The sequence below is a fragment of the Rhinolophus ferrumequinum genome, chromosome 8 (assembly GCF_004115265.2).
Source record: "Rhinolophus ferrumequinum isolate MPI-CBG mRhiFer1 chromosome 8, mRhiFer1_v1.p, whole genome shotgun sequence".
Lineage (NCBI taxonomy): Eukaryota > Metazoa > Chordata > Mammalia > Chiroptera > Rhinolophidae > Rhinolophus > Rhinolophus ferrumequinum.
In genome coordinates this window covers 3,969,474-3,995,405 of record NC_046291.1, presented here as the reverse complement: position 1 = coordinate 3,995,405, position 25,932 = coordinate 3,969,474, and the positions used below count along the sequence as shown (strand labels likewise).

The 25,932-nt window shown below is 51.0% G+C and overlaps 1 protein-coding gene across 12 annotated transcripts in view; it reads left to right on the top strand.

The window, feature by feature from the left end:
• AGAP1 (ArfGAP with GTPase domain, ankyrin repeat and PH domain 1) overlaps positions 1-25,932 on the top strand; it is a 513,101-nt gene that overhangs the window by 306,553 nt on the left and 180,616 nt on the right. For all 12 annotated transcript variants that reach the window (XM_033111679.1, XM_033111676.1, XM_033111678.1 and 9 more), the window contains one exon: positions 16,719-16,823. In XM_033111679.1, coding sequence (XP_032967570.1) covers positions 16,719-16,823 — 105 coding nt within the window. The remainder of the gene's footprint in view (positions 1-16,718; positions 16,824-25,932) is intronic.

Below are 25,932 nucleotides of genomic sequence, written 5' to 3'. Positions count from 1 at the left end.
TATTGATTTTTTAACATAAAATGACTGAGGTTCCAAACAGTTCATAATTAAAGACTGCAAATCTTTTTGCTTTGAGACAGGTGGTCATTGTCGCTGCCCGTTGTTTTTCTAAATACTATTTCTTACATTTCAATAGTGAAGTGAATCAATCGAGTAATTGCTGGAAGGCTCTGCTTGCTAGTCTTGTTAAATAATCTTAAAGTTACACAAGCACCAACCTGTCAGGCCGTCCTTCAGTTAGTTGCGTTTGGAAACGAAGTCTCCAGCGAGACTTTCTATTTGCTGAAATGTGGATCTGTGGTTCTGTAATACGGTTGATGGGCCCATAAAGTGGATGGAGAGCCAAATCTCTGCACACACATTCGGCCCGTGGCATCTCCGAGGGCTGTTCTCCCCCTGCCGACCCCTCCCCAGTAGCTGAACCCGGCAAGGAGACAATTGTTACTTGATGACTGAACCCACTAATATGTTACAGTAAATGGGGCATGAAATACAATACTTTATATATAGTATATACTAAGTGATTCTTACATTGAAACAACGAGGCCATTTTTAACTTGCTGACACAATATTTGCAGTGTTTCATCATTAAACTGTCCTGATTAACAATCAACTTCTAGGGTGAGGCCATTGGAGTAATTTTTTTTAATGCGATGAAATAGGATTTGGCTTTTTTTTTTTTTGAACATCACTCTGTCCTCTTTCCTATCTTAGATTTTGGCATTTGAAGACTTTGGAGGGAAATAAGGGATAGACTCTTTTATGCGCTCACCTCCACGGTGCATTTTGGACTGCTGTGGGGAATTTCATCCAGATGTTTTCTGTTAGTCAGGTATCGTACAATCGCTTGATTGTACCCAATAATTAGGGAATGCATTTCTTGTTGATGGTGGCAGCAGCCTGTCCCTGGCTCTAAGTTGGAGCAGAGAAGACACTGATGTTTGGTAGAAAGGGACACATCCAAGCTGTCACCATCACCCACAGGCGCTGTGTCCATTCCCAGGGTAGCCCCTGCCTGAGATGTGGGGTGTGCATGCCGACAGCTGGATTCCATTCCTTGGTTCCAGATAAGTTCAGACAGATACGCTGATTGTTGTCTGTCATCAGACTCCCTGCTGGCCTGGTAGGTAGGTACATGGGCTCCTGTTCGCCAAGGGAATAGTTCCGGGGCTAACCCTTCACCTTCCTTAGGCATACCTGTTGATAAGCACTTGTACCCATTTGATCGCAATTTGCAGCAACCTGACATTTCCACAAATGAAACTGATGGGGCAGACGCTGGAATCTATAGAAAAGTTCTCCTGACATCTTAGGTGTAATACAACTTAAAAAGGGCCATTTAGGAGGAAGAGAATCATTTTGGTCCCGGCCCCATGGGGTCCTAAGTGTCCCAGGTTCCTTGACTTGAGCTCAGTGCTTTTGTCAAAGAGTAACAACAAGGGTGCGTCCCTCCAGGTCGGACTGCCTGGTGCCTGAGCACCTGGCAAGTGACCCTCTCAGAAAGAAAACTAAAGCGTTCAGGGATAGCTGCGCACGCGCACACACACACCCCAGAACATGGCACTGACCAGAGATCACTTTGTTTTTCCAGAAGCACAATCTTATTTTCTTAATTTCTAGTCTGTTCATGATGGTGTTGCGATTCCAAGAAATTCAGTAGCAGTGGTCATCATCGTCGTCATCAGAGGGATAGTGGCAGAAGGACATACTTGTGCTGCTCATAAAAAATCGCCCGTGGCATGTTCCTGCCGACGAGGGCCTGGCCTCCCGGGGACAGCTGTGCGATGCATTTCTGTGCCCACTCTAATCCGTAGTCGAGACTACCTGGAGGGCTGTGTTGAGAAGGCTTCTGAGGCTCAGGTTGCAAGTGCCGTCTGCTGTCAGTGCAGGATAAAGACATGGCGGACCCCTTGCCGAGTAGGTGTCATCCCTGGTTTATGTCTTGGCCTAAAATTGAAACATGGCTGTTTGCACATGACTTTTTTTTTTTTAACCAGAAGGCAAGTGAGTGATCATTCCCTCCAGGTTTGCACTGCCCTCCCCTACCCGTGCCATGTCTTCCATCACAGATGGAGGAATCCAGGGCCAGGCCCTGAGTGTGGTGTTTTTTTAAGGCCTCCCGTTTCCAGAGTAGCGAGTGGCACGTATAACATGTGCAGTAAGAGAGCGTGTATTGGTTTGGCCTCTGCTGGGATCTCTTTATGAATGTGCTATTTCCAGTCCCGTTTGCCGTGTGGGGACAGTAGGATCAGAGCCCTACAGACAGCCTGGATTTCAGTTCAGTTTTTCCTACTCACTGGCCATACGATCTTGCACAATTATTTCATTTCCGTGGTTCTTTTACCATTCATGTTCACGTTTATAGTCATTCAGTCGTTTGTTCATTCAACAAGCATTTTTTGAACACATGTTATTTGCCACATTACAGGAAACAAACACGGGCAAGATGAGAAGGGTCCCGACCATTGTTTAGCTGGTGCTGCAGGAGCGAAGGGGCCAGACGGGAGGACCTGACGGGGTCTGGATGTCTGCACAGCACCGTCAGATAGAAACAACATGAACCTCAGCTGCAATTGCTGTTTTCTTTTGGTAGCCACGTTGGAAAGAGTTTAAAAGTACTCACCAAAGAAACAAGTGAAATTAATTTTAATAATATGTTTTATTTAAGCAAGTGTATCTAAAATTTAATTATTTCAGCCTGTAATCAATATAAAAAGTTACCCTTTTTCCTACTGAAACTGTCCGATCTGGTGTGTAGTTTACATTTACAGCACGTGTCAGAACTGACCACAGGTTGCTTCGTCAGTTGTCACACAGGGCTGGTGGTGACCCTCGTGCTGACGAGGAGACCGAGCTGGGCTGGCAGGGGAGAGGGTCCCGGGCCACCGAGGCACCTGGGTGGGCACACGACAGCACTGCAGCTGTCACCAAGTACAGCAGTGCCGGAGGAAGCGGGTGTGGGCGTGACGGGGCATCTCTGGCTGGACAGGTTGACAGCAAGCTACCTGCAGTGAGGCACCAGGGGGTGGTGTCCACAGCTGTGGGTGACATTCTCTACAGGAAGAGCGTCCCTTGAAACGGGCACTGAGCAAGGGCAGCACTCAGGAGTCAGGTGGGCGCCCAGAGGGGAGCGAGAACAATGTATTTCGAGGAGGACACGTGTACTGATGCCGGCGAGGGGGGAGGAGGCAAACGGCCATGCAGAAAACATCTCGGAGTTTAGGAAGAGATGATAAACTGCTCCACAGCTGGCCCGATGTTTCAGCTTCGACCCTCATGAGACCGATGCCCTGCACGTACTTGAATGAGCAGCGGTCGTGGCCGTGTGACCTCCGTGGTGATGACTGGCTTTCAGAATCATTTGCCTCACTGAGGAAGCAGCTGCAGGTTTGCTGTGGTTGCTGTTACAGGGACTCCTCTCTGTCACGTGCCTATGTCACTGTGGCGTTGCACGGAGTGTCGGTACTTGGTGATGTGCCCGCCGTCGCATGAAGAGGTCTGGCCCGGCCATCCCTGCCCTCACTCTGACCCGCCCGGACGCCTGGGTGTGCCAGCTTCCTGGGCAGCGGTGAGTTCGGTTTCATTTTCTCTGGCTAAACGGGGAATCTCCTGGACTCCGAGTGAAGTCCGTTTCCAGACCTGGATGAGCCCGTTGCTTGTGTCTGTGGTCGTCGCCTCCAGGGGCGTGTGGACTGGGTGGGAGGACAGGCTGGGCCCCCGGGAAGCGATAGAGCAGCTCTGCTCCACTGAGCGGCCCCAGCGGCCCGGGACGATGGTCACTATTGAGGGGAGGCCTGCGGAGGTGTCACCTGCAGCCGTTCTGTGCATATGCTGTCATCCCTCCCTGCTGCTGAAAGTCTTGTGACAGGAGGAGGCAGGTAGAAGAGAAGAAAAAGGAGACAATCAAGAGATACTATTACCTGGAAAAATCAAGAAGGGATCTGTCAGTCCAGCTGGAAAAATGTTTTTTCTTAGTTTCCTTCTCCTTTCTTTTCTTTGGATGAGGGAGGTTTTTTACGCTTACTGTTGTTCTTTTTGTATCCCAATGTATCGCAGCTTTGTTGTTTCCTTCCGCCCCTGTTCTCAATTCACTTGGCTCTTGTTGGGACTCCGTAACTCCAGCCAGACCCAATGCGAAGTAACGTCTCCTCAGTGTTACTCAGACTCAGCGTGGTTTTCTAAAGGGGGGTTGGGGGTGCAACAAACTTTCTTCCCTTCCCCCTCCTTGTTCTCGGTCTCGTTAATCAGGTGACAAGGTATCAAATTGGATTCTGTGTCCATCATTATTAAAATGTGAAGTGTGTTGGCCACAAAGCATACATTTCGGGGCAGTTAGCTGAATAATTCTTTTCTTTATTATCCCAAATTACTGCTGAGCTCTGGAGAGGGGAGCAGTTTAGCCAATTATTGCCATTTGAGCTGGATTTGTGGGTGATTAGCTCCTGGTCGAATCCAGTCCCGGCCGGTGCTTTGAAGCCTGTGCCGTGTGGTTTTCTCAGCAGTGAGGTAGGAACAGACGCAGCTAATGACAGGAAGGTCACGCGGGTGAGCTGACCTGTGTGTGGCGCAGGTTTGGGTTTCGCAAATAGGGCACCCACAATAACAAGTGTGTCACTAACCCCGCCGTGCATAATCGGGGCTTTATAGGATTGTTGGAGATGCTGACAGCTCAATTAAAGTGTAACCCTTTGTACCCTACAACCTGGCAGAATGACAGAAATATTACTAACCAGAAAGGGGAGGGGGTCACGAGGGAGCTGGTTAAAGATCCAGCATCGTCTCCTCCTGTCTTTGCCCCTCCCCCACCTCCCTCCCGGTGCAGCACAAGCTGGGAGAAAAGCCTCCATTTGTGGTATAATGGACCCTCCGGAGGAGGGCCAGGGAGGCAGATATTACTGTTTAAAAAAAAAAAAGGAGTTCAGTTAAGGGGGTTTCCTGCTGTTTCTGTGGAATCCCTTTAAACTAGATAGAAAATTGGAATGGTGTGGTGGTGACAGAGCTTGTATGTACTGGCCGTCTGGCCGGCTCTTTTTACCAAAATATCTATCCAAGCATCACGTGTGCAGGTTTGCTACAAGTGTTCCCGTTTCGGGAGGATCTGGGGGGACCAGCTATTCCGGATGAGTTTATAGCCCGCCGTGAATGCTTGAGACTTGACTGCTTTCTACACCTTGAACCACAAGCCGTTTTGATCCATGGTGTTCCTGTGGTCTTGTCATTTTGTCACACTTGCTTTTTTCTGCTAAACTCTGCTCCCCACAGTGTGTGTCTCACGCACCCAGATGTGACTCGATGGCATTTTAATTGATTGGCAGGATGTTAGTCCCTGCCCACTTCAGGTTTTCAGTGGATTGCTTTGATATTTGGAGACTGGATTTTTGGAGACATCTTAGAGGTAGGACTGTTGTAAATTGGGATAATGGTTTCAGGACTAACCCTCTGCCGGGTACTGATAGGGGCATCTGGGAGCCAGCGCCCGCTCAGACACTCCTGGCTCCCCAGAATCCCCAGCCCACGGGGGAAGAAGGTCATGTGTCTGTCTGAGGTATGCTGGACTTGAGGTGCCTACAGGTACTTAGGGAAGGACATCCCAAAGTATGTCCTTCCCCCTGTTCATCCCCACGTCGGGAATGAAAAGCGAGGACTCACAGACAGTGGGAAAGTGACAGCTGAAGATACAAGTGTGACATCGGGACCTCTAGGGCCTGTGTGGTGAGACCCAGCATCATACAGCTCCTGTGCTGGGTGCCGCAGGGACGCTGAGGAAGACGACCGCTTCTCTGCTGCAGCAATTGACGGCCTGTGCATACACCACGTGTTAGTCTTAGGGCTGCCGTGACAAAGCCCCACAGACTGGGGGGCTCAAGCACCAGAAGCGGAGCTCCTCACCGTCCTGGAGGCTGGGAGTCTGAGAGTGGGGTGTCCACAGGGCTGGTTTCTGCTGAGGTTTGTAGACGCCGTCTTCTCGCTGTGTCTTCTCATCGTCTTCCTCTCTGCCTGTGTTCTAATCTCTTCTTATGAGGACACAGTCATACTGGATTTGGGCCCATCCTGATGGCCTCGTTTCACCAGAATCACCACTTTGAAGACCCGTCTCCAAACCCAGCCACATTCTGAGGTCCTGGGGGTCGTGTGAATTCAGGGAGCGTGTGACTCAGTCACAGCTCAGACAGCAGCCCTTAGCTCAGGGGGGGGGTGCCCATTCACTCGGCAAAGATGGTGGGAGCCCAGAGCCCCTGACCCTGCAGCTCAGGACGAAAGGGCGGGGTGTCTACCAGGACGGTGGGGACTCAGGCCTGTCAGGGAGAAAGAAGAGAATTGCCAGTTTTAAAGAAAGTTGATGGCTGCTGATTCTTTCTGCATAGTTTCATGTCCTATGGCAGCGCTGTCTTCTGTAAAGGGCCACAAAGCAAGCACTCTAGCTTTGCAAGTCATGGCCCTTCCTGGAACCGCTGGTCCCTGCCATTGGCAGGTAGAAAACAGCCACGTACATAAGTGAGCGTGGCTGTGTTCTGATGAAACTTTATTTACAAAAAGAGGCAAGAGATGAAATTCGGCCCACGGGCTAGACTGTGCCAGCTTCAGATCCCAGCTAACAGTGTGTCTTAGAGGGCACTGGCCCGGGGAGCCCCTGGTGAACTGGGAAGGAGGGAGACATTCAGAACTAGACCTCTGTCCCCCGTGACAGGAGCTTGCTGACGTCAGCACTAGGCCCGTGTTCGCGTGATGGAGGCATGACAGGAGGCAGCCTGAGCAGACTGCCCCCCACAACAGACACTTCCGTGCATGAATTTCCACTCCCGTAGGTCTAGGCATGTTCTTGGAAAAGTGTGTTATCTGCCAGGGACAGCTTGGCATCGTGAGAGGGCAGGGCCAGGGTACATACGTTCTCATTCTGGAGGAGTGGGGTATTAGAGGCCCAGCAGGAGCGACGCCCAGAAGGACCACTTTCCACAGGAGCCCATGACACGGGAGAATGCCCCCACGGGAGAATGCCCCCACGGGAGAATGTCCACACGGGAGAATGCCCCCACGGGAGAATGTCCACACGGGAGAATGTCCACGCGGGAGAATGTCCACACGGGAGAATGCCCCCACGGGAGAATGCCCCCACGGGAGAATGTCCACACAGGAGAATGTCCACGCAGGAGAATGCCCCCACGGGAGAAGGCCCCCCTGGGAGAAGACCCACACGGGAGAAGACCCACACGGGAGAAGGCCCCTCGGAAGAAGGCCCATGCTCCTTGGACCAACAACCCCTCTGCTTCCCCAGTTGCCAGTGATGAGTTTCCATCCACCTACCACCCCCTCAAATTTTCTAGTTTTTTGGGGGGGGTTGTTTATCAATTAAGCATTAAGTAAACCAGAAGTTTAGTACATGTTACAGGAAAAATCTTGATTAGAATAAAAGTAGTAACTGCTCGTGTGAAAAGTGAGTGACTGGTGGTGACACTCTTTGGGTCTCAGTTAAAAATGCCAGCTTTCCGCTTTTTCCTGTGAGGGCCACGGGGCTGAGAAAAGCTTGGCCATCTCCTGTCCCCACAATGGCCTGTGCTCTTCCGCTGACCTCAGCGTACTCCAAAAAGGGGGATCATCTGGCAAAATGTCGCTCTGTCTGCTGTGTTCTGGGCTTCCTCTCACATGACGACATAGAGTGAACTGTGTTCCCACCAACTTGCGCAGAAACAACAGGCAACCCTGTGCTGGTTGCCAAACCATTGCTGAGCCATGGGTCCTGGCAGGGCTGTGGTTCGGGTTCCCAGTGTCCCCGGAGGCGAGACGCATCGTTCTGGCCAGGATGCTTTGGCAATATGTGTCATGGGGCTGCATGGTACACCAACCAAAACCTGGCACCGTTGGCACCACAAAGTGAACACAACACAGCAGCAATATGCCACCTGCTCTGCCCTGGCTGCCTGGGCACGTGTAAAGGTCATCGTATCTAGGAAGTGCCTGAAATTTCTTTGGTGGCAAAAGATAAAGTTGAAGGCTACAAGAAAACCACGGAAGCTCTTTTGCTCCTTTACAAACTTACGGCCTGGAATGATATCAGAAAGGTGTGTGCCTCTCAGCGAATGAGAGCTGGCAAGGGCAAAGTGAGAAACTGTCGTCATGTCTGGGAGGAGACCTTGCATCACCTGTAATGAGGACACTGCATCATCAAAGCCTTCGGAAACATCCCTGGGATCACTGCATTCTGTATGCAAACCCAGCCTTTTGAAAGTTGCCCCTCATGGGGGCCGTTTCTGCATTGGTGATCTGTGTGGCACTTGGCATAAAGCTGCCTCCTTTAAGAGTCATTGCAACCTTCCCGGGCACGAGACACCCAGCACAGACCTTAGCAGAATCTCAGTGAAGCCAAACCCACATGCAAAGACCAGGCGCTGGAACGCTCCTGTCCGCCAGGCCAAGAACTGCCGGCTCCAGTGGGTAAAGCGGCAGCCACAGCGCTAAAAGCCAAACCCGACGGGAGGGGGGTTCCAGGCGAGCCGCCTACAGTAGGGAAGAAAGGAGAGAAGGCTGGTGGCGCCACAAAGCAGCAGAAGCCTTTGGTGGGGAAAGGCTGCAGTGACCAAGAAAGCAGCAGCTGAGAAGCCCACGGAAAAGAACCCACCAGACAAGGAAAGAAGCCGGCGGCCGAAACTTAACACGTGTTTATTCCTAAGGTCAGATCATGTGGACAGCTCATGTAGAAGGAAAACCTGATGAAAGAGGCAAAAAAAAAAAAAAGATGGCAGCTTTTCTCTCCAACAGTTTAAAATTCATAGACCCCTGTATCATGAGAATCTACTCAAAAGGATCAAGGACGCGGATCCTAAGGTACTGAGATACTGTTCACAGGTGTTCACTACAGAATCAAAGAAAAGAAGGACTCAAATCACCCCCCTCCCCGCCTTTTTATTTTTTTTTAGAAGTAGAAACGTTAAACATTTCTGAACTCGTGTGGATGTTTTAAAGCATAGAAAAACTATTGTCTTTTTAAACTTGGTAATTAGGCAGCTGTTGGCACCCCCTCGGGTGCAGCAGGATAATTCAATTTGTATCACTGCTAAGTCACACACAGACTCTCCTCTCCTCACAGTCAAATGCATGCACAGCCTCCAGCGGCTGTTAACGCAGATGAGAAATGCCGCCCCGAGAGACGAGACGAGATCAGTGCTTCATGGATGTGCCTGTTGGTGATCTGATCTTTCCGGGCAGCCGCCTGCGGCCGGCCGGGCTCCCTTGCCATGCAGGACCCTGGCCATTAAATGTCCCCCGTGTCATGACAATCTCTGTGCTAGCAGATGCCGACGCCACCCGGTCCCTCCAACCCGAAACAAAGACTGATTTGCCTGCTTAAGACCCCCAGTCTTGAATGCGGTCAGTAAATCTTTGTTGGTAAATAATTGCTATCGAGCAGAGTTTTAATATAAATTTATGAGTGGTGTTTTATCACAGCTTGGGGCTGCGGCAAGCATGGAGTGATGGATTTCAGATAGCATTTTCATTCATTACATTAACTTTGTAAGTTATTTAAAGCTTGTACACTTAACATTGCTTTTGGCTTTCAGTGACCTCTTGGGACTAGGCAAAGAATACCCATGACTAATAAAGAGATGGCAATCAGAAGACAATTCTACTACTTGCTCCCCCATAGAAAAAGTTCCTTGGGCAAAAAAGCGTGAAGCACCTGCCTGGAATCTGGTATTTTGGTTGTAGATCATTAAAATCACAGTCTTTCTGATGCGTCAGTAAATTCACTAGGTGGGAGCAATTAGATCAATGTTTGCCATTGCCAAGTAAGATAAGAGGAATGTTTGAGATGTCACAAAGCCCTTAAATTTCTTCCTATACATACAAGTAAAAGATGTGTTAATGCTTTAAAATTGGTCTGGAGGGTGAGATGACTCCCAAGGAGGCAGCGTGTCATCAGGGTGACAAGCATAGATCGTTGCTTCTGGCTCCCCCTGCCAGGCTGGTTACCTGGTAGTTAACCCAAATCATACGGTTTGAAACAATAACCATTTCATTATTTCTCATCATTCGGTGGGTCAGGAATTTGGGCCCGGCACAGTGGGGACAGCTCGTTTCTACTCCCCAGGCTGCCTTGGAGGGCTGGAGCATCCAGGGTCATTCCTTGACCCTCGTTTGGTACCTGGACTCAGAGGCGGAAGTGGACGCCGGCAGGTCAGCCGCAGTTGTGTCTGAGACCTGGCGTCTGCTCCATGTGTCGGGGCCTGTCCCTCCTCACAGTTCCCACAGCACAATCCCCGGATCTCTGACAAGGCTGCAAGGGCTCCGTGCGTAAAAGCAGGAGCTGCCAGGCCTTCCTCAGGCTGCAGCCCGAGTGGGCAGAGCGTAATTTCCAGCACGTTCTATTGGTTACATTGAGTCAGAGGGCCCGGGCCACACAGGAGCTGGTGGTTTTTGAGGGTCTTCGCTGGAGACCAGCTACGTTCGTCTGCCCTCACGCACGCAAGACGCCCTCAGCCTGTCCCCAGAGCCGCAGCCTCGTCCTGTCCTGGCATCTGGCTCTGGCTCGAAGTGCCAGAGCATCACGTGCGTCAGGCTTCTCAGATGTGATCCTTTCCGTGTGAAGGCCAGGGTGCTCAGCAGACAAGATCTCTCTCTCTCTCTCTCTCTCTCTCTCTCTCTCTCTCTCTCTCACACACACACACACACACACACACACAGTGCTGACAGACAGGAAGCTGGCAGCAGACACCCTTATTCCATGAGGAGGAGAGGGACACGTGGCAGTGACTGGTCCACAGCACCTCTGAGCCCAGCGGGGCCATGTTCTAACCCTCTGTGCACTGGGCGCGGGGAGTGTGTTCTCCCAGGGGCACCCTCCTTGGCCCTGGGCTCTGTTGTTTGAGCTGACCTTCCTTTTCCATAAGACATGGCCTGTTTTCACAGCCTGCTTCCTGTCGCATTTAGGTTGAGGGCCCAGGTGCCTCTTTTCCTGTTGAACTTTGTGCCTTTTAGTGCTGGTGGTATATATAGCTCCTTTAAACATCTTGTGGGTGTCCTTTGTAGCAAATTACCGTCCATTCCATGAGACAGAAGCCACTCCACAACTCCGTGTCTCTAACCCACAAATCTCTGAGTGCAAGGGTCCGTGAGGCCCTGCCTTCGATCTTCCTGACTTCTCAGGAAGAGGGTGTGACCACCACACCCTTGATGGGGGCCTGTATTCTGAGGTCACATCGCTGACATCCCCTGGATTGGATCTTTGTTCTGAGGCCACTTCTTACTCTGAAAGTTTTCTACTGGCAGGAGAAGCTTTAGGGGGCGGAGGTGAGGAACAGTTTTTCTCATGGCCCAGTCCAGCGAGGTTTTTAAATTGGAAACGTTTCTTGCAGTACTGCTTGCAAACTCCCTTCTCCCAGATGTATCAGAGCCAGTAGCAAGTCCAGCGTTTTTCCTGTGCTCCCTTCAGCCAGGTGGTGGGTCACTCAGCACGTGCCGTACGTGCCACAGGCAGCAGGTCTGCGGCCCCTCCTGCCAGTGCACAACTGGGGCCCGTCTCCAGCCTCAGGGAGCATTTCCCTCACTGTCCTTCCGGCCTCCACTACAGGTGCCACGTCCCCACCATCGTCAGCCAGTGCATGTGCTTTTTATTTTTGTTACAGCGGTACAAGATGCTGGTTCTGTTTTTCTTATCTGTTGTTGCATGAGGATTTACCCCCAAAGCTTAGTGATTTTAGAGAACTGGTATTTTATTATTACTCACCATTTGGTGGTTCAGGACTCTGGACAGAGCCCAGCATGGCTTCTCTGTCAGAGGTCCCTAACGCGGAAGCTGCCAGGATTTCTTAAGGTTTAAATCCAGTGTAGATTGTGTCATTCACACTGATTCTGTTGGTTAAAGTGCGTCTCGGGCCTCCCCGAGTCGGTGTGGAATGATTTACGCAGACACGGTACCACGACGCGTGGGAGCTGTCCTCAGACCTGCTTCCAGGCTGGATGTGCAAGTTGAGCAAGTTACAAACCTCTGCGTGCCTCAGTGGCCTCATCTGTAAAATGGGGGTAATCCATCAGGTCCGTTGTAAGCTTTCAGTTGGTTAATACTTGTAAGGCTGTTAGAGTAGCTCCCAGCTCACGTTGAGCCCAATATTGTTTTGAAATAAAGTATTTTAAAAAATAGATGTGTAGGCCATTTGAAAGTCATATAAAGCATTAATTCTAATTGATGTCTACACTGTGATAGCCAGTCAGTGAGGAACAGTCTTGAGTCAGAGATCGTTTTTACATGTATAAAAGTGGCATCTGAAGGATAGACCAAGTACGCATTTTGACATTCTGCCGTGTGGCTTTGCCCTGAGTTACACAGGATCAAAGAGACTTAGAATCATAACGGCCATTTTCACTCGCACATGGGAACTGCCTGCCTGTGTCTCAGGCAGAAAGCCTTCTGGCCTCTGTCATCTTCTGGCCAGTGGGATCGTGGCTTCATGTCCTTTAAAAGTTTAAAACGAGCTATTTTTAGGCCTTTCCATTTTCTTGGTAGAGTAGAAAGTGTGTAAGTTCAGGATGACAGAAGCATGGAGTGCACAGCCGGATGCAGTGAGGGCCTGCCAGGACGTGTTCTGGTCGCATCAGTAGAAATTTGTGCCAAAGGGAGACAGGGGTTCACTCTCTCCCGTTGGCACTTTGGGGGATCCCGTGTTCAGAAGAGAGTCGCACCTTGGCAGAGATCTGGAACCTTTTGCTTTGGGAAGAGTCTGGGACTAAGGGGCGTGGCCGTGTGCTGTGTGACGAGCCGTCTCCCTGGTCCCACAGAGTAAAGGCTCCGTCTCTGCAGCGCCAGAGCTGGGAACCAGGCTTGCCCCTCGGTGGGCAGTAGACGCCTGTGCAGGTGTTCTAGCTGTCCGGAGCCACGGACTGCCTCTCCACAGGGAATGACCCTGGGCAGGGATCGTGCAGACGTAGTAGTCTAGCGGATCGGGACCGAAGGGTTTAACAACTTCTGGGGTCTCTTTAGACTCTGAAATTCTGTGCTTCTCACTTGGTACAAATACTCATAAAAATATACATGTTTGGAATTAACTTAAGTGGCAAAAAAAGGAAAGAAAGAAAACATGGTTTTGGTCCACAGAAGCTATTTCCTTAGTCTCCTCATTTTTAGTCCAGCTGAAGCTCTGATTACAAAAATCCATCTTGTTTGCTGCCCCGGAAGCACTAGCCACGTACCTTAACTCATCAGAGAGCTCGTGTCCATCGTGCTTTTGCTTTTCAGGATGGGCTCTTTTTATTATTATAAAAAGACAGTACACAGTTTGCTGGCTTCTCCCAGTGAGTCAGCTTGCCTTTTGTAAAGGTGAACACATGTAAGTGCAGACGTGGACCCTGAATTTGGAGAGCTGTGGGCATAACCTCCAGCCCTGGGCTTCCTGGGGACCACCCCTACAGGATGTGCAGGTCTGTGGATGGCTGCTGTCTGGGAGAGGACGGAGGTCCCAGGTGGCCCAGCCTTGGGAGGTCCAGTGCCTGCGTCCATCCCCCTCTGCTTAAATCTGGTGAGCCGGCCAGAGGTCACAAGCAAAGCCTGCCTGTGTGTGACGTGCAGACTTGTTTGGTTTGACCTCTGTTACATGCAAACAGTGTATAATCTGTTGCCAGTATTTTAACATAAGGAGCCATCACATAAACCTCCAGTTTTTCTCCTTCTCTTGGGTAATTGGGAAATCTGGTGACACAGACACAGAGACCCTGCACCCCCTGAAGAGACACCGTATCGTCTAGTCCAGGGGGCTGCTCCTGGGCACGTGTGGCCCAGTTGTGTCCCAGGTGAAGGACCCACCGTTACGCAGGTCTGGCTCCAGCAGTTTGCAACATCCTGCTCACCCCATTCCTGGAATTCTTTCGTAGGGTATAGGGCATGCCTGGGGTACTTGACTTAGCAAACAGAAACCCCTTGCTCTGGGTCGACTGGCAATATATTCTAAGGGATATATTTTGATTTGTGTGTGTCAGAGCGGTGCTTGTCTGTTCTCTCGCTGGGTGAATGCAGAGTACAGCGTCGTTGGGTCACAGCCGTCTGCAGTCTCTGGATTCTCACTGTCCCCTCGGGGAGATAGGGCTGCAGGCACCTGCCAGGACCCTGCGTGACTGCCCCTTTCAGGTCCGGTATCAGCTCTGGGAGGAGGCGCTGCTGGTTCAGGACTGCGGGCTGGAGGCCAGGCCGTGGAGGGGCCCCTTGGAGGTTTGACCGCGGCTGGCGGTGCCCACAAGTAGGGCTTAGCAGCCCAGAGCCATGGCAGGAATGAAGGGGGCAGGCAGCTAGCTGGTCCTGGCACTTCCATCAGCTAACAAGTGACCTCACGTATGTGACTGAGTCTTGTCTGGCTGTAACAAGGAGCCGGATGACACTGTGGCCCTCACCTGTTGCTTATGGGGAGTAAGGGAGAGTGTACGTGACATGCTCAGAAATGCGTCGTGAGTCCGCACTCAGGCCACTTAAGGAACAGTTACCTTACCTGGTACAGCAGCACCACAGACCCGCAGCTGGACGGGCCTGGGCTTGGGTGCAGCTGTGAGGTGGGGAGCAGGGCAGCCGAGCTCAGTGTCCACAAGAGTCTTGGTGGGCAGGGTAGGTGGTAATACCCACTGCTGGGCCAGGCTGGAGGGCGGGGCCAGGATGGAGGTGGAGCCAGGCTGAGGGCGGGGCCAGGATGGAGGCGGGGCCAGGCTGGAGGCTGAAATCCAGCTCCTAGGACGAGGTGTCCTTCCTGCCCCTCTGACTTGCAGCATTTGAATAGTACCTGTAATGTGATTACCCTCCAGGGTGAACCATAAAATTTACTTAAGATTTTCAAGATTTGGACTTCCTTTCACCAGACATTACTACGTTTTCCTGGCCCCAAAACAAATCAGCCGAGGTTAGTGCCCCACGGATGCCTCTCTTCACGTGGCCTCCCTGTTGGAACGTTTCCCTTCATCCTCCTAAGAAGTGAGTCCTCTGGCCCTCACGGGGGAGAGGAGAAGCGGGGTGTAGGGCCCGGGGTGTGAGCTGAGCACCCGCTCACCTGCGGGAAGAGGGACTGAGCTCTGAAGCCCTCGCAGCGCTCAGCTCCAGTGACACCCAGCGGCCCCAGCCCGGCCCTGGTATTGCTGGAATTCCATCTGACAGGGCTGGTGGGAGAATGGGAACCCACAGCAGGACTTCGCTGTGCTGAGCTTAAAAACCTCAGCAGTCCCACTCAGGAGGGACGTTTAAAGACTTTAAGTGACTGCTTATTTATCATCACCACACAAGTAGGGACCGCCCGTCCCACGAGCTCTTACTGGTTCTTGCCCTGGGGTTCGGCTCACCTGGGTTTGTAACTGGCGTTTTCCTCTGGGTCTGGCTCACTCTGTTGGTTTCAGTGCCATGTTTGGTATTTATTGGTTAAGAATGAAGGGATGCTGCGTTATGCCACAAGTTTGTTTGTTTGTTTTTTAAACAATAAGCACTTAAAATAATCCTTCCACGATCCCACTGTGAGTTGCTTCAAACTGAAGTACTTTCTCCCAGGAGCGATGTGTAAAGAGGTGGTCAGCGTCCCGAGTTGACTCATAACCCATTGCATGTGTGCGATTTGGCATAAAAAGCAGTGTCGTCACATTACTGGTAATTAACTGGAAGGTGAACTTCATTAACTGTGGTTCCTGGGGGTGGCGGAATTTGGAGGCCGGTGGAGGCTGGTAGCACTCCCAAGGGGACTCAAGGGCACCCCTGCTTCTTCAAGGTGTCGAATTGTATTTCAGACTTACAGCTTGCCTTCTGCCTCAACCTGGGCGAATTACCCAGCGTTCATTCGTCTTATGCTTTCTCGGTCCTAATTGTGACCGTGTGAGTTTATGGCAGGAAGAGGAAGAGCAGGGACGGAGGGTCTTCCATTGTCCTTGTTTCATGTGGGCAGGAGTTAGAAGGATGCAGAGATGAAAGCTTAAGTTGGCACCTCGTGAGCTGGGAGCCTCAGCGGGTAGGAGAAGTGTGGGGTCAAGGTTATGGGCCAGGTGGAGCCCAGCCCTGCCCGTCGGTGTTTATAGCCCAGGAAAGCCTAGGCGAGGCAGAAGGTTTGCTGGAAATTGGTAGTTAAAACAAGAATAAATTCTCATTAGTCATCTCAGGAAAATTGGATTACACATGCTTCAATAGTGTGTTAGTTTCACATTTTGAATGCTTTTCAAGAAGCCCTAATATGATTTCATTAAAAATGGATTAAAGTAAATTATACACAATTCATCTGTTAAATGCTGTTGCTGACTTCGCAAATGGAATTTCGTTTTTAATAAATTGAAAATCTGATATGAAAAACTGAAATAAAATGTCCCTATTTGCAAATATCAGAAGGTAAGAATACAGTTAATGTCTTATTTTTAGAAAAGAAAATTTAGGTTTCCTTTTCTAACATATTATGCCTGCAGACACTGACGTGTGCACTCCCTGCTCAGCATAAGGAAGGCTGTGTTACATTTGTTGAACCGATAGCATAGCTTTTAGCACTCGTTAGTGTCACAAAGTTAAGTTCTACACACATCCACACAAAAGGAAATTGGTTGAATGTATATGTTGTATATAAAACGGAAGAGAAAACCAAATTACCAAGCTGCAAATAGGTATGATTTCCATTTAAGATTGCAAGACTAAAATGATAGTTTAAAAATTTAAAACTTAGCGATGTGCCTACTTTAAGAAAAATTGACACAAGACTTTCTAATTTGTATTTGGCTCCTGTTTCCTATAGGGCATGCTGCTGAAGCGAAGTGGCAAATCACTGAACAAAGAGTGGAAGAAGAAGTATGTCACCCTGTGTGACAATGGCGTGCTGACCTATCATCCCAGCTTACATGTGAGTGTCGCCCCCTGGGAGCTGTTAGCAGGCGCAGACCTTATGTAATCACAGTGCATGGGGGGTGCGGGTGGGGGTGGGTGCTGCAGCCGTCAGGCCTCTCCTCTCAGAAGTTAGAGTCGGATTGGGTCTCCTGCTCCGTCATGAGATAAATGCTATGCCCCTCACACTCCGTTAGACCCTGGGTCTTCCCCTCCAGGTCTGTCTGTTGCTCTCTAATTAATTCTACAAAGAATCACAATGAAAGGCACAGAGGAAGTAAAATTTTCAATGAGTGTAAAAAGACAGGAGCAAGTAGTAACAGAGAAAGGAGGAAAGAGAGCCACCTGTCTGAAAATCTAGAAAAGGGGACCCAAGTGCATTAGCACCCAGGATTCACTCTGAGCAGCTGAGAACAAAAGCAAGAAGTTGCATGTCATTTGTGACTCGGTTTTTATTGTCAAATAACAACACACACCAGTTCTTAAAGCAAGAGAAGTTTTCTCTGTGCGTCCATAAAATTTGTTACGCTAGTACTAGTGATTTATGTAAGACAGGTGAAAAGCAGAATTCATTTTATTTTTGGGGGGGAAATGCAGACATTCTACCCTTGGTGCATTCTTTCAGAAAGCCTCGATGAACTCCAAAAATGGGGTGTTAGTGATAGATTCACATCTTTCAATCTTGTTGAATCTGCCCTAATGCAGATAAATGTATAGATTAGACTACATAGTGTCAGCTGGTCAGCTGATTGTATCACTGTGTTAAGCTTTGTATTTCAAATTTCAAATACTTTTAAAATTGCACAGTTATTGACAAAACGTTAGAAATAGGCGTGTTGAAGAAAATGAAAATCACTCCCAAAATACCACCTGGAGAACATGACTGCCAGCATTTGGGGTGTCTGCTCCCAGCCATTGTGTGCTGTGTCCTTTCACAAGCATACGGTCAGTCGGCCTGTGAATTCTGCGTCTGGTCCCCTTTCCTAGCTAATAACAGACCTGGGCACCATCCCGTGTCAGCCAATAAATACGGTTCTACCCACCTTTTTTTTTTTAACGATTTTATTGGGGAATGTTGGGGAACAGTGTGTTTCTCCAGGGCCCATCATCAGCTCAAGGTCATTGTCCTACAGTCTAGTTGTGGAGGGCGCAGCTCAGCTCCAAGACCAGTCGCCGTTTTCAGTCTTAGTTGCAGGGGGTGCAGCCCACCATCCCATGCAGGAATTGAACCGGCAACCTTATTGTTGAGAGCTCGTGCTCTACCACCTGAGCCATCCGGCCACCCCTCCGGGGGCTCAGCGGCAGCTCGTTGTCTTCAATCTAGTTGTGGAGGGTGCAGCTCACTGGCCCCTGTGGGAATCGAACCGGCAACCTTGTTGCTCAGAGCTTGTGCTCTAACCAACTGAACCATTTAGCCGCCATCTATGCCACCATTTTTAATGGTTATGTAATACTCACCATGTAGACATGCCCGAATTGATTTCATACCATCTCCAAAAGGGATTATTTGGCAAATACATTTACTTTGAATTATTTTTACAAGTGACTCTAATCAGCATCCTCTGTTTGCTTCTCTGTGCCCTTGTCCATTTCCCCAGACAAGTTCCTAGCGATCAGCTTTCTCAGTTGGACAGTATCCATGCTGTTAGGGCTTCCGGTACGTGTTGGCGAAGTCCCGGAAAGAGGGTCTCGGCTTCTCTCCGCTGGCAGTATATCGAGGGCTTGTCCTCACTGCACCCTCGGGAACATTTACTTTAAAAGAGTAAATTTACATACATTCCAACATGAGGGGTAACGATGGCGTGCTTGCTGGGGTGAATTGCCCTTCACCCTCTTGTCTTACAGCAGCGGCCCCGCCTTCAGAGCCATGTGGAAAGCCAGGTTTCATGAGGCGCCGCTGACCCGTTTCTCATGTTGGCCGGAGTATCGCCCACGCCTCCCCAGGAAGGAGACTTCTGAGATATCAGTGCTTTGTTGTGCTCAGGAAATTCCTGTGTGCTTGCTTTCATTTGGGTTATTTGCGGGATAGAGTCAGGTTGCTTCTCCAGGTGACGTCCATGTCCGGGACGGAACGCCAGTCCTGCCCCATCCAGGTCTCCTGGGCCACGCAGCGCCCTGCACCCTCAGCCCCTGCCCATCAGAACCCCAGAGTCCTGCCAGGTCTCACTGGCAGAGTTCTTCCTACGACCCCGTCAGACAGCAAAGATCTAATTGTTGACCCAGTTGCTTTGTGTTATTTAGAGAGGAAAGTGTAATCAAGATACTCTTCTTGCTGGGACTACTGAGCAGTAAAAAGTAAGATCTGCTTGACGATGCAGCTCAGGGCACCTGACACCTGCTAAGCCCGGGTCCAGTCACAGGGGCTTTGCTGCTTCTTGCCAGGGGGGAGATGGCCACAACAGTATGCGGCCAAAAAGTCCCATAGAAGGGCTCGTGCCTGCTTATTCTTCATCCCCACCTCTGGTTATATCATCACAGTCGGGTCTTCAGAAATTCTCCCACACAGGCTCCATCGTGTGATGCCCCTCCGTGTTTGTCAGTTCCATCCTTTTTTTTTCTTTTTTAAATGTGTGTGCATGGATATTATTGGAATACAGAAAAGGAGCACAGTGGGGCTTTGTTACATAATTATGTGGCCGGCAGGAGCCAGTGTCATTTGAAAGTGCTGTTCAGTGAGTGCTCATCGCCTGGGAACTGAAATTGCTCACACAGGTACATAGTTCCCTCCATCAGGGAGTGGCTGAACCCAGGAATGGAGGGCAATTCTAGTGCATGGAGCGATGGCATGACCTTTACTGTGATCCTTCACCAACTTTATTTTCTCATCCGAGCTTTGGGTGAAAGTTTGGAGGGACAGTGAGTTCCTGGTAGACTGTTTGGCAGAATAGAACAGACGTTCCGTCTTAGTTGTTGGGGAGCTGACTTATGCTGGCAGTCGGTTCAGACTGGGAGGAGGCATGCAGGAGGTTGCCCATGGGCGGAGTCCAGACTCTCCTGGATGAGAAATTTGGGAGTATGCAGGTGTGTTGCAAATTCAAGTGCCAGAGTTCTGTACCCTGAAGAATGGCCCGGTTGGGTTAGCCTGGACATTTTCAAAAGGCGACAGAACTCAATGCTCTCCAACCCTGACAGCCCTGTAACAGCCACTTTCTAGGTTATCCTCGAGACACATTGTGGCAGAAAGACCACTAAGTGAGTTTGTTGGCTGTGTGTGATGCTGAATAAGTGGTTAAATATTGGGGACATCTGCCCAGGTTGGTGGCTTTGGGTTCCTTCACTGTTGGTCACCTCCCTATTACTGGCCCCGCAGGGGTCTGCCTGATGCCAACTAGTGTAGCCCGTAGCTCCCAACTCCCCCAGGGAAGGAGCCAAGGAAACCGGCATGGCTGAACAACAAGATATTTCTAGATCAAGCTTTCTGCAGATAGCCAGTGGTGGAGTGCTGGTGCCAGACCACTAATTTTCGGTGATTAGGTGATTTATTTACCAAAAGCGACACTGGTGTGCTTTTTGAGGGTGGTTCTAATGACGTAATACTTTTATAATGGGGTGAGTGCTGGGGCTTGAGAGCACCAGGCCTGAGGGTGCAGCAGACACAGAAGACTCGAGCAGACCTTAGGCGGGGCCCTGTGGTGCGGGCACAGACGTGTGCTATCCCTGTGCACACGTGTGCTGCTCACTCGCCACACCAGGCCAGACCCTGACTCTAGCACCAGCCACCTTCGACCGGTTGATCACGGTAAACCCAGGGAGCTGGGCCGGGGTCTCACACACATCGAAGGGCGGAGCAAGAGTAACTGGTGGAATCGAGTTTCGATGGAAATACAAGGGCTGGCATGGCTTCCCTTAATGTCATCTCTTCGTTATGGTCTCTTCACGGAAAGGCCAGAGTGCTCAGGGTTGGGGGCCGCCGTCAGGGTGTTACTGTCACCTGTATCAGACAGCGTGGTCTGTAAGGCTGCTCTCCCGCCCGGGGCTGCTCTAGGCGGCCCCTGCGTTCGTTGGCCGAATTCAGTTGCCACATCCCAGCCAGTGCTTGTGGACAGACAGGCAGGCAGCAGCCAAAATTACTGAGACGGACACAGTGTTTGCTGCTGGAGGACAGAGCTGTCCCCGCCCCAGCCTTGCTGCGTCGCTCCTGGCAATGCCGATGTGATTGGAAAAGAAGCTCGATGAGCAGGGGGGCTGTAGCTATAACTCGCTCAGGGCACCATCCCTAATCTTGCTAAGAACCCTGGGAAGTGTTTTTCAATACCTTGATTGGATGCCCGTAAAGAAAAGATCCCCGAGAGGAGGTCAGTTCCCTTCCTTAGGGAACAGATCGGTTTCCTTATTCACAGATGTCCTCGGGAGGGTTTATGTAAAAGGGTCATCCTTTGGACACGAACCACGTCTTGATCCCAAGCAGACATTGTGCAGACACAGGTGTGGCAGAAAAGCACCCCGTCCTCTTAGCAAAACAAACAGTCGGGGTGTGGGCCACTGTGCCCTGTGCCGTGGAAGCCCCGTAACTTCAGAAACAGGCTGCCAGCCATGAACTGGGGACACCGGGCTTTGCAGCACCCGGTGGGCTTGGCATGCAGCTGGCAGCCCCCACCCCATGCCTGGAATGGGTCAGCGCTAGGAAGCACCCCAGTGCTGGCATCCGTGGACCGCCTGCGGCCTCAGAACTCAGGCAGGCTCCTACATGCACAAGAGTACGAGCAAGGGACCTCAGCTGGGTGGTGGCTCCACGTTGTCACTTCCCACTGGTCACCATTGCTTCAGATTTCCCTTTCCTTGTTCACATCTTTTCCCTGAGTTGCATCTCCTTCCCAGGCCCTCAGGATCAGCCCAGTCCTGTGGCATCATTCCCCCACCCCTACCCCAGCCACAGACTCGGCTCACGTACAGAGGGACCCAGGAGACCACAGCCCTGGGTCCGTCTGAGCTGCAGCCTGGCCTCTGTCATTCGTTTAGCACATACTTTCCCTGTACCTCCCCCGCCCCAGAGAGAAGTTGTTGAGGGGACCTTTTGGCCCCAGGTATGTTTCCTGTTGCAGAAAACCTCCAAGGGTTCTCTTGCCTAGAGAGCCTCTGTCTGTAAGCAGGAGAACAGAATGCCTGTGCGTGCTGAGATCTTAGAAAGTGGTCGTTTTTCTGGAAATCACAGGGAAAATGGGCAAAGCATTGAGCCAACCCCAACTGAGAAAGTTTCCTAAAAGTTGATATTAGCAATACCGCCAGACCCCTCTGTGCTCGGCGAAGCCGTCACCCCACCTTCCCCACCGCCACTCGTTCTGCCGGCTTCAGCCCTTCCCCGAGGTGTAGGCGCCTCTGCAGTGGCTGCCTTGGCCCCACAGGGTCCCCACACCTCCTGCATTGTAGCTAGAGAGCAGGAGACGCGGGCGTGAGGGGAAGACATGACAGTGGATTTCAGCCCCAGGTGTCCTAAGGATCAGTGGTGCCCACAAGAGCCACGGGGCCTGGCGGCAGGGGCAGGGTGACAGACGAGTGGGGAGCGCTCCAAGGACCTGCAGCCGAGCCCTCAGCGGCTGGCATAGCATGACCCTGGGACGCCCACCTCCTCAGAAGCTGGGGCAGCCCAGAAGCCTCCGATCTTACTTCCATGCCCTTCTGCGTAGTCAGGTCCCCTTCTGTCAATGTGCTGCATTTTAAGGGGGGCACTGAGAACTGGCTGGACGGTGTCTGTAAATCTGCGGGAAGAATCCTTTTACTGTGGGAAGGGAGATGATACTGTCTTCTAAGTTCGCTTCTGGCTTAAGAGTCTGTGACTGAAATTCTCACCAAAAACTCAACAAACTGAGGCTAAAGGAGTCTGTTTGGATTTCTAAGGAAAGGCCCATCCTGAGATGGGAGCTGCTGGCAGGGATCACTTAATGGGAAGGCAAAGATGGGGCCCAGAAACACCCAGGTCACGATTCATCTTTCTCTCTCAAAATGCTGGTAGTAAATGAAATAAAACCTGTAACCCACTTTCAGACCGATGGAAAGTGCAACCAAAACAACGAAGCTGCTTTTGTTCAGGAGATGCTTCAAGTAGGGTGACCAACGGCCCTGTGTGCCCGCGACCAAGTGGGTTCCCAGGACGCAGGGCTTCCAGCGCTGTGTCCCAGGCAACCTGGGGCAAATTGGTCACCCTGCCTCTGGGCCTGATTAGCTTAACTGCTCCTTCTTCAACTGACATTTTGCTAAGACAACCCAAAGCATGTCAGTAAGACGAGAACAGTGAAGAGCAAGACTCCTGAAGCTGCTCCGTGGTCTGTGTTTTTGTTGCTCTAAAAGTCGTCCATGTGTAAGACCTTTCAGAAGCCCTGACCGCTTAACTTCCTTGGGGGAGATACGTATGAGTATCTCATGGTTTTGTGACGCTTTGCTGGATCACAGTCGGGCTGGGCGAAGGGCGGCCTGTTCTGTGGACTTCAGTATCGGCCTCAGGGAGCACCTTGATAGAAAAATGGAGAGGCTAATGAGAAAGCACTTGGACCGCGGGGCTTCACCGTTCAGCGTCACCCATTCATCTTCCATGTCGAGACAGCGCCGTCGAGGGCACGGCGGAAATTCCTGCTGACAAAGGGTGTGCGGTGGGATCCGAGAGGACCTGGAAGGATTGGCTCGTGGCCGCACGGTCGAGCCAAGCCAAGGACCTCAGGGCGCCCTGGCCATGAAGCCTCTCCCGGGCTTCCTGTGAGGACAGTGGGGGCTGGTAACGCCCCCCACCCCCACCCCGGCTGACCTGGGCTTGAAGCGCTCACACTTTTGAAAACCTCCTCCGGGATCTTTTTCCCGTTCTGCGTGTGTGTGGCCTGAGTTGGAAACAGCCATGGTGCTGTCCTTTCTCCCTGACTTTCCTTCTTACCGGACAGTCGTCCCGACGCAGGCCCATTCCGGCCACACGAAGCCTTTGATTCTGCACATGGTTGACGTGTGTTTTGTTTGCACATCAGCAATGTCAAGCTGGGGCCCTATGTTGTCATCGGAAGGCTGATTTCAGGAAGTTTCTCATTTCAAAATCAAACAAAATCCACTTCATTAGTGGTGCAAAACCAACAGAAAGAATGATTTCCTAAGTAGGTATTCTTCTCAAAAGAGAAAATTCAAGGAAAAAAGGGAGAAGTACTTACGGTATGTTGTGAGAACAACAGCCCTTGCCTACACCCACCGCTGGTGAGTGTCATTCAGAGGACACACAATCGTCACACAAAATGAGGACATTTTACCTGCAGAGTGAGGCGTCGCTAAGCATCTGCGACGAGTCAGTCCCTTGGACCAGCTTCACACACCTGCTGAGGTCGACCTCACGTTTCTCGAAGTGGTGAACACTGAGTTAAGGCAGAGGAACTCTTGGATGGTTTCCCCAGAACATTGCAGAAGTCAGACCAGCTTGAGTCTAGACAACGAGACAGATGAGTTCACAGCCCACATTTCCAGGTGTAGAACCTTTGGGGTCCCGGAATGACGATAACCCTGAGAAGACAGACCTTCTTTCCCTCCCGAGAATGATGTCAGATGTGTCTGTGACCTCCTGCAGTAAGCACAATTCATTTTGTGATGAAGGGTGACTTGACCTTGTTTCCCTTGGTAAGCCTCAGTGCTGGAAGCTGTGTTCTGGTCTGTATGTTCCTTTCCAGTCTGGCTTCTAGAATTTCCAGGCTGCTGTCCAGGTAGACCTTCGTGTTCTTCTTCCGTGAGAGTGCTCCCAGCGATTCTGGCACCTTCCACGTCTCTGTATTGCCCCTTCTAGAGTAGCCTAATCGAGGGCAAGCACTGTGCCTGTTCCTGCTATTTGCCCAGGGCTAGTGTGCACGTGACACACAGGTGAGTACTTGTGGGTTGCATGGAATCAAGTCACGTGGGCCCTGCAGTGTCTTTGCTCCTGGACTGCCCTGGCTTGGAACCTCATCGGTGATGATCCCGGCTCTGCTTTAAAAATTCCGGTGAGATTGGGAGCAAGAAAACGAATCACGTCGCACAAGTTGACCTTCCTAAGTGTAGATTAGCTTACATCAGGGTGGGGAGGGACACACACGTGACATTATACAAATGCCACAAAATCTGAAAACACAACTGGAATTTAAAAACAGAAAATCCTTTTAAAATCTGTGTATTAGGAAAATACATGGCTAGCAAGGAGCAAAGGTCTTGAGCTCTCTGGCAACAAACGAACCTTTCTATTTTGTCTGCCTGCCTCTTTCAGGGCAGTGGGAATGGGTTTGTAAACTGTGAAGCCACGGCTGGTGCTTCTGTGAGAGTTTCTAAATGGTCGGGAATCAGCTCTGGGAAAGGCAGAAAAACCCCAAGTTTGTCTACTATTATTGGGACAAAGGGGATAAATGCTCGGTGTCTGAGCTTTGTTGAGTTTGGGGCAGCAGGTCGTGTCCTCAGGTCTACGAGCGTCTCTGCTTTCCCAAAACAACCACTGTCAGTTACCCAAACGGGTCCTTGTCACGGGCAGACCTGGGCCTTCCAGCCAGCGTGTGGCATGACCTTGTGTCGATTTGTCTGCTTCAAGGCACCTTAAAGCTCTGCCTCTTTCCAAGAAAGGCTTTGAGGCTGCTTACGACGGACAGTTGATGTGAAAGTGCGTTGTAGATGCACACCTGTGTAGTCACGTGAGAACATAGGCGCACACGTGTACACATAGAGCTCTGGGCTTGACTGCATGTTCTCTTGTGTCCTGTAGAGAAGGAAATCAAGGTGTGTGGGATCTCCATGCCATCACCTCCATCCATCTAAAGTCCTTCCTTCCTTGCTTTCCAAGGTGTTTCATCCACTCCTCTAGGTCGATTCTTTCTCGTGTGCAGGTGGAAAGAGCCCTGGACTGGGAACCTGTGGTGGGTTCCCTCCTGGCGTGGCCCCTCCCCACCTTGGTGGCCTGGAGGTGGCCCTGTGAAGCGCTGGCACTCGGTGTTGGTGGTGCACTGTGGAAATCACCACGCCCCTTCAAGGCCGGTACTGTGTGGCTCCTCCTCTTCCACTGTCGTCCTAATGTCCACCTTCCCTCCTCCCGGGGATTCCTCCAGGAAGACCTCGGAAGTCACACGGACCCAATGGCTTCCAAGCCCAGCATCTCCTCAACTCACAGACCTGCATGTCTGCTGGTGCAACCAGCAGCTGGCCCGTCGGTT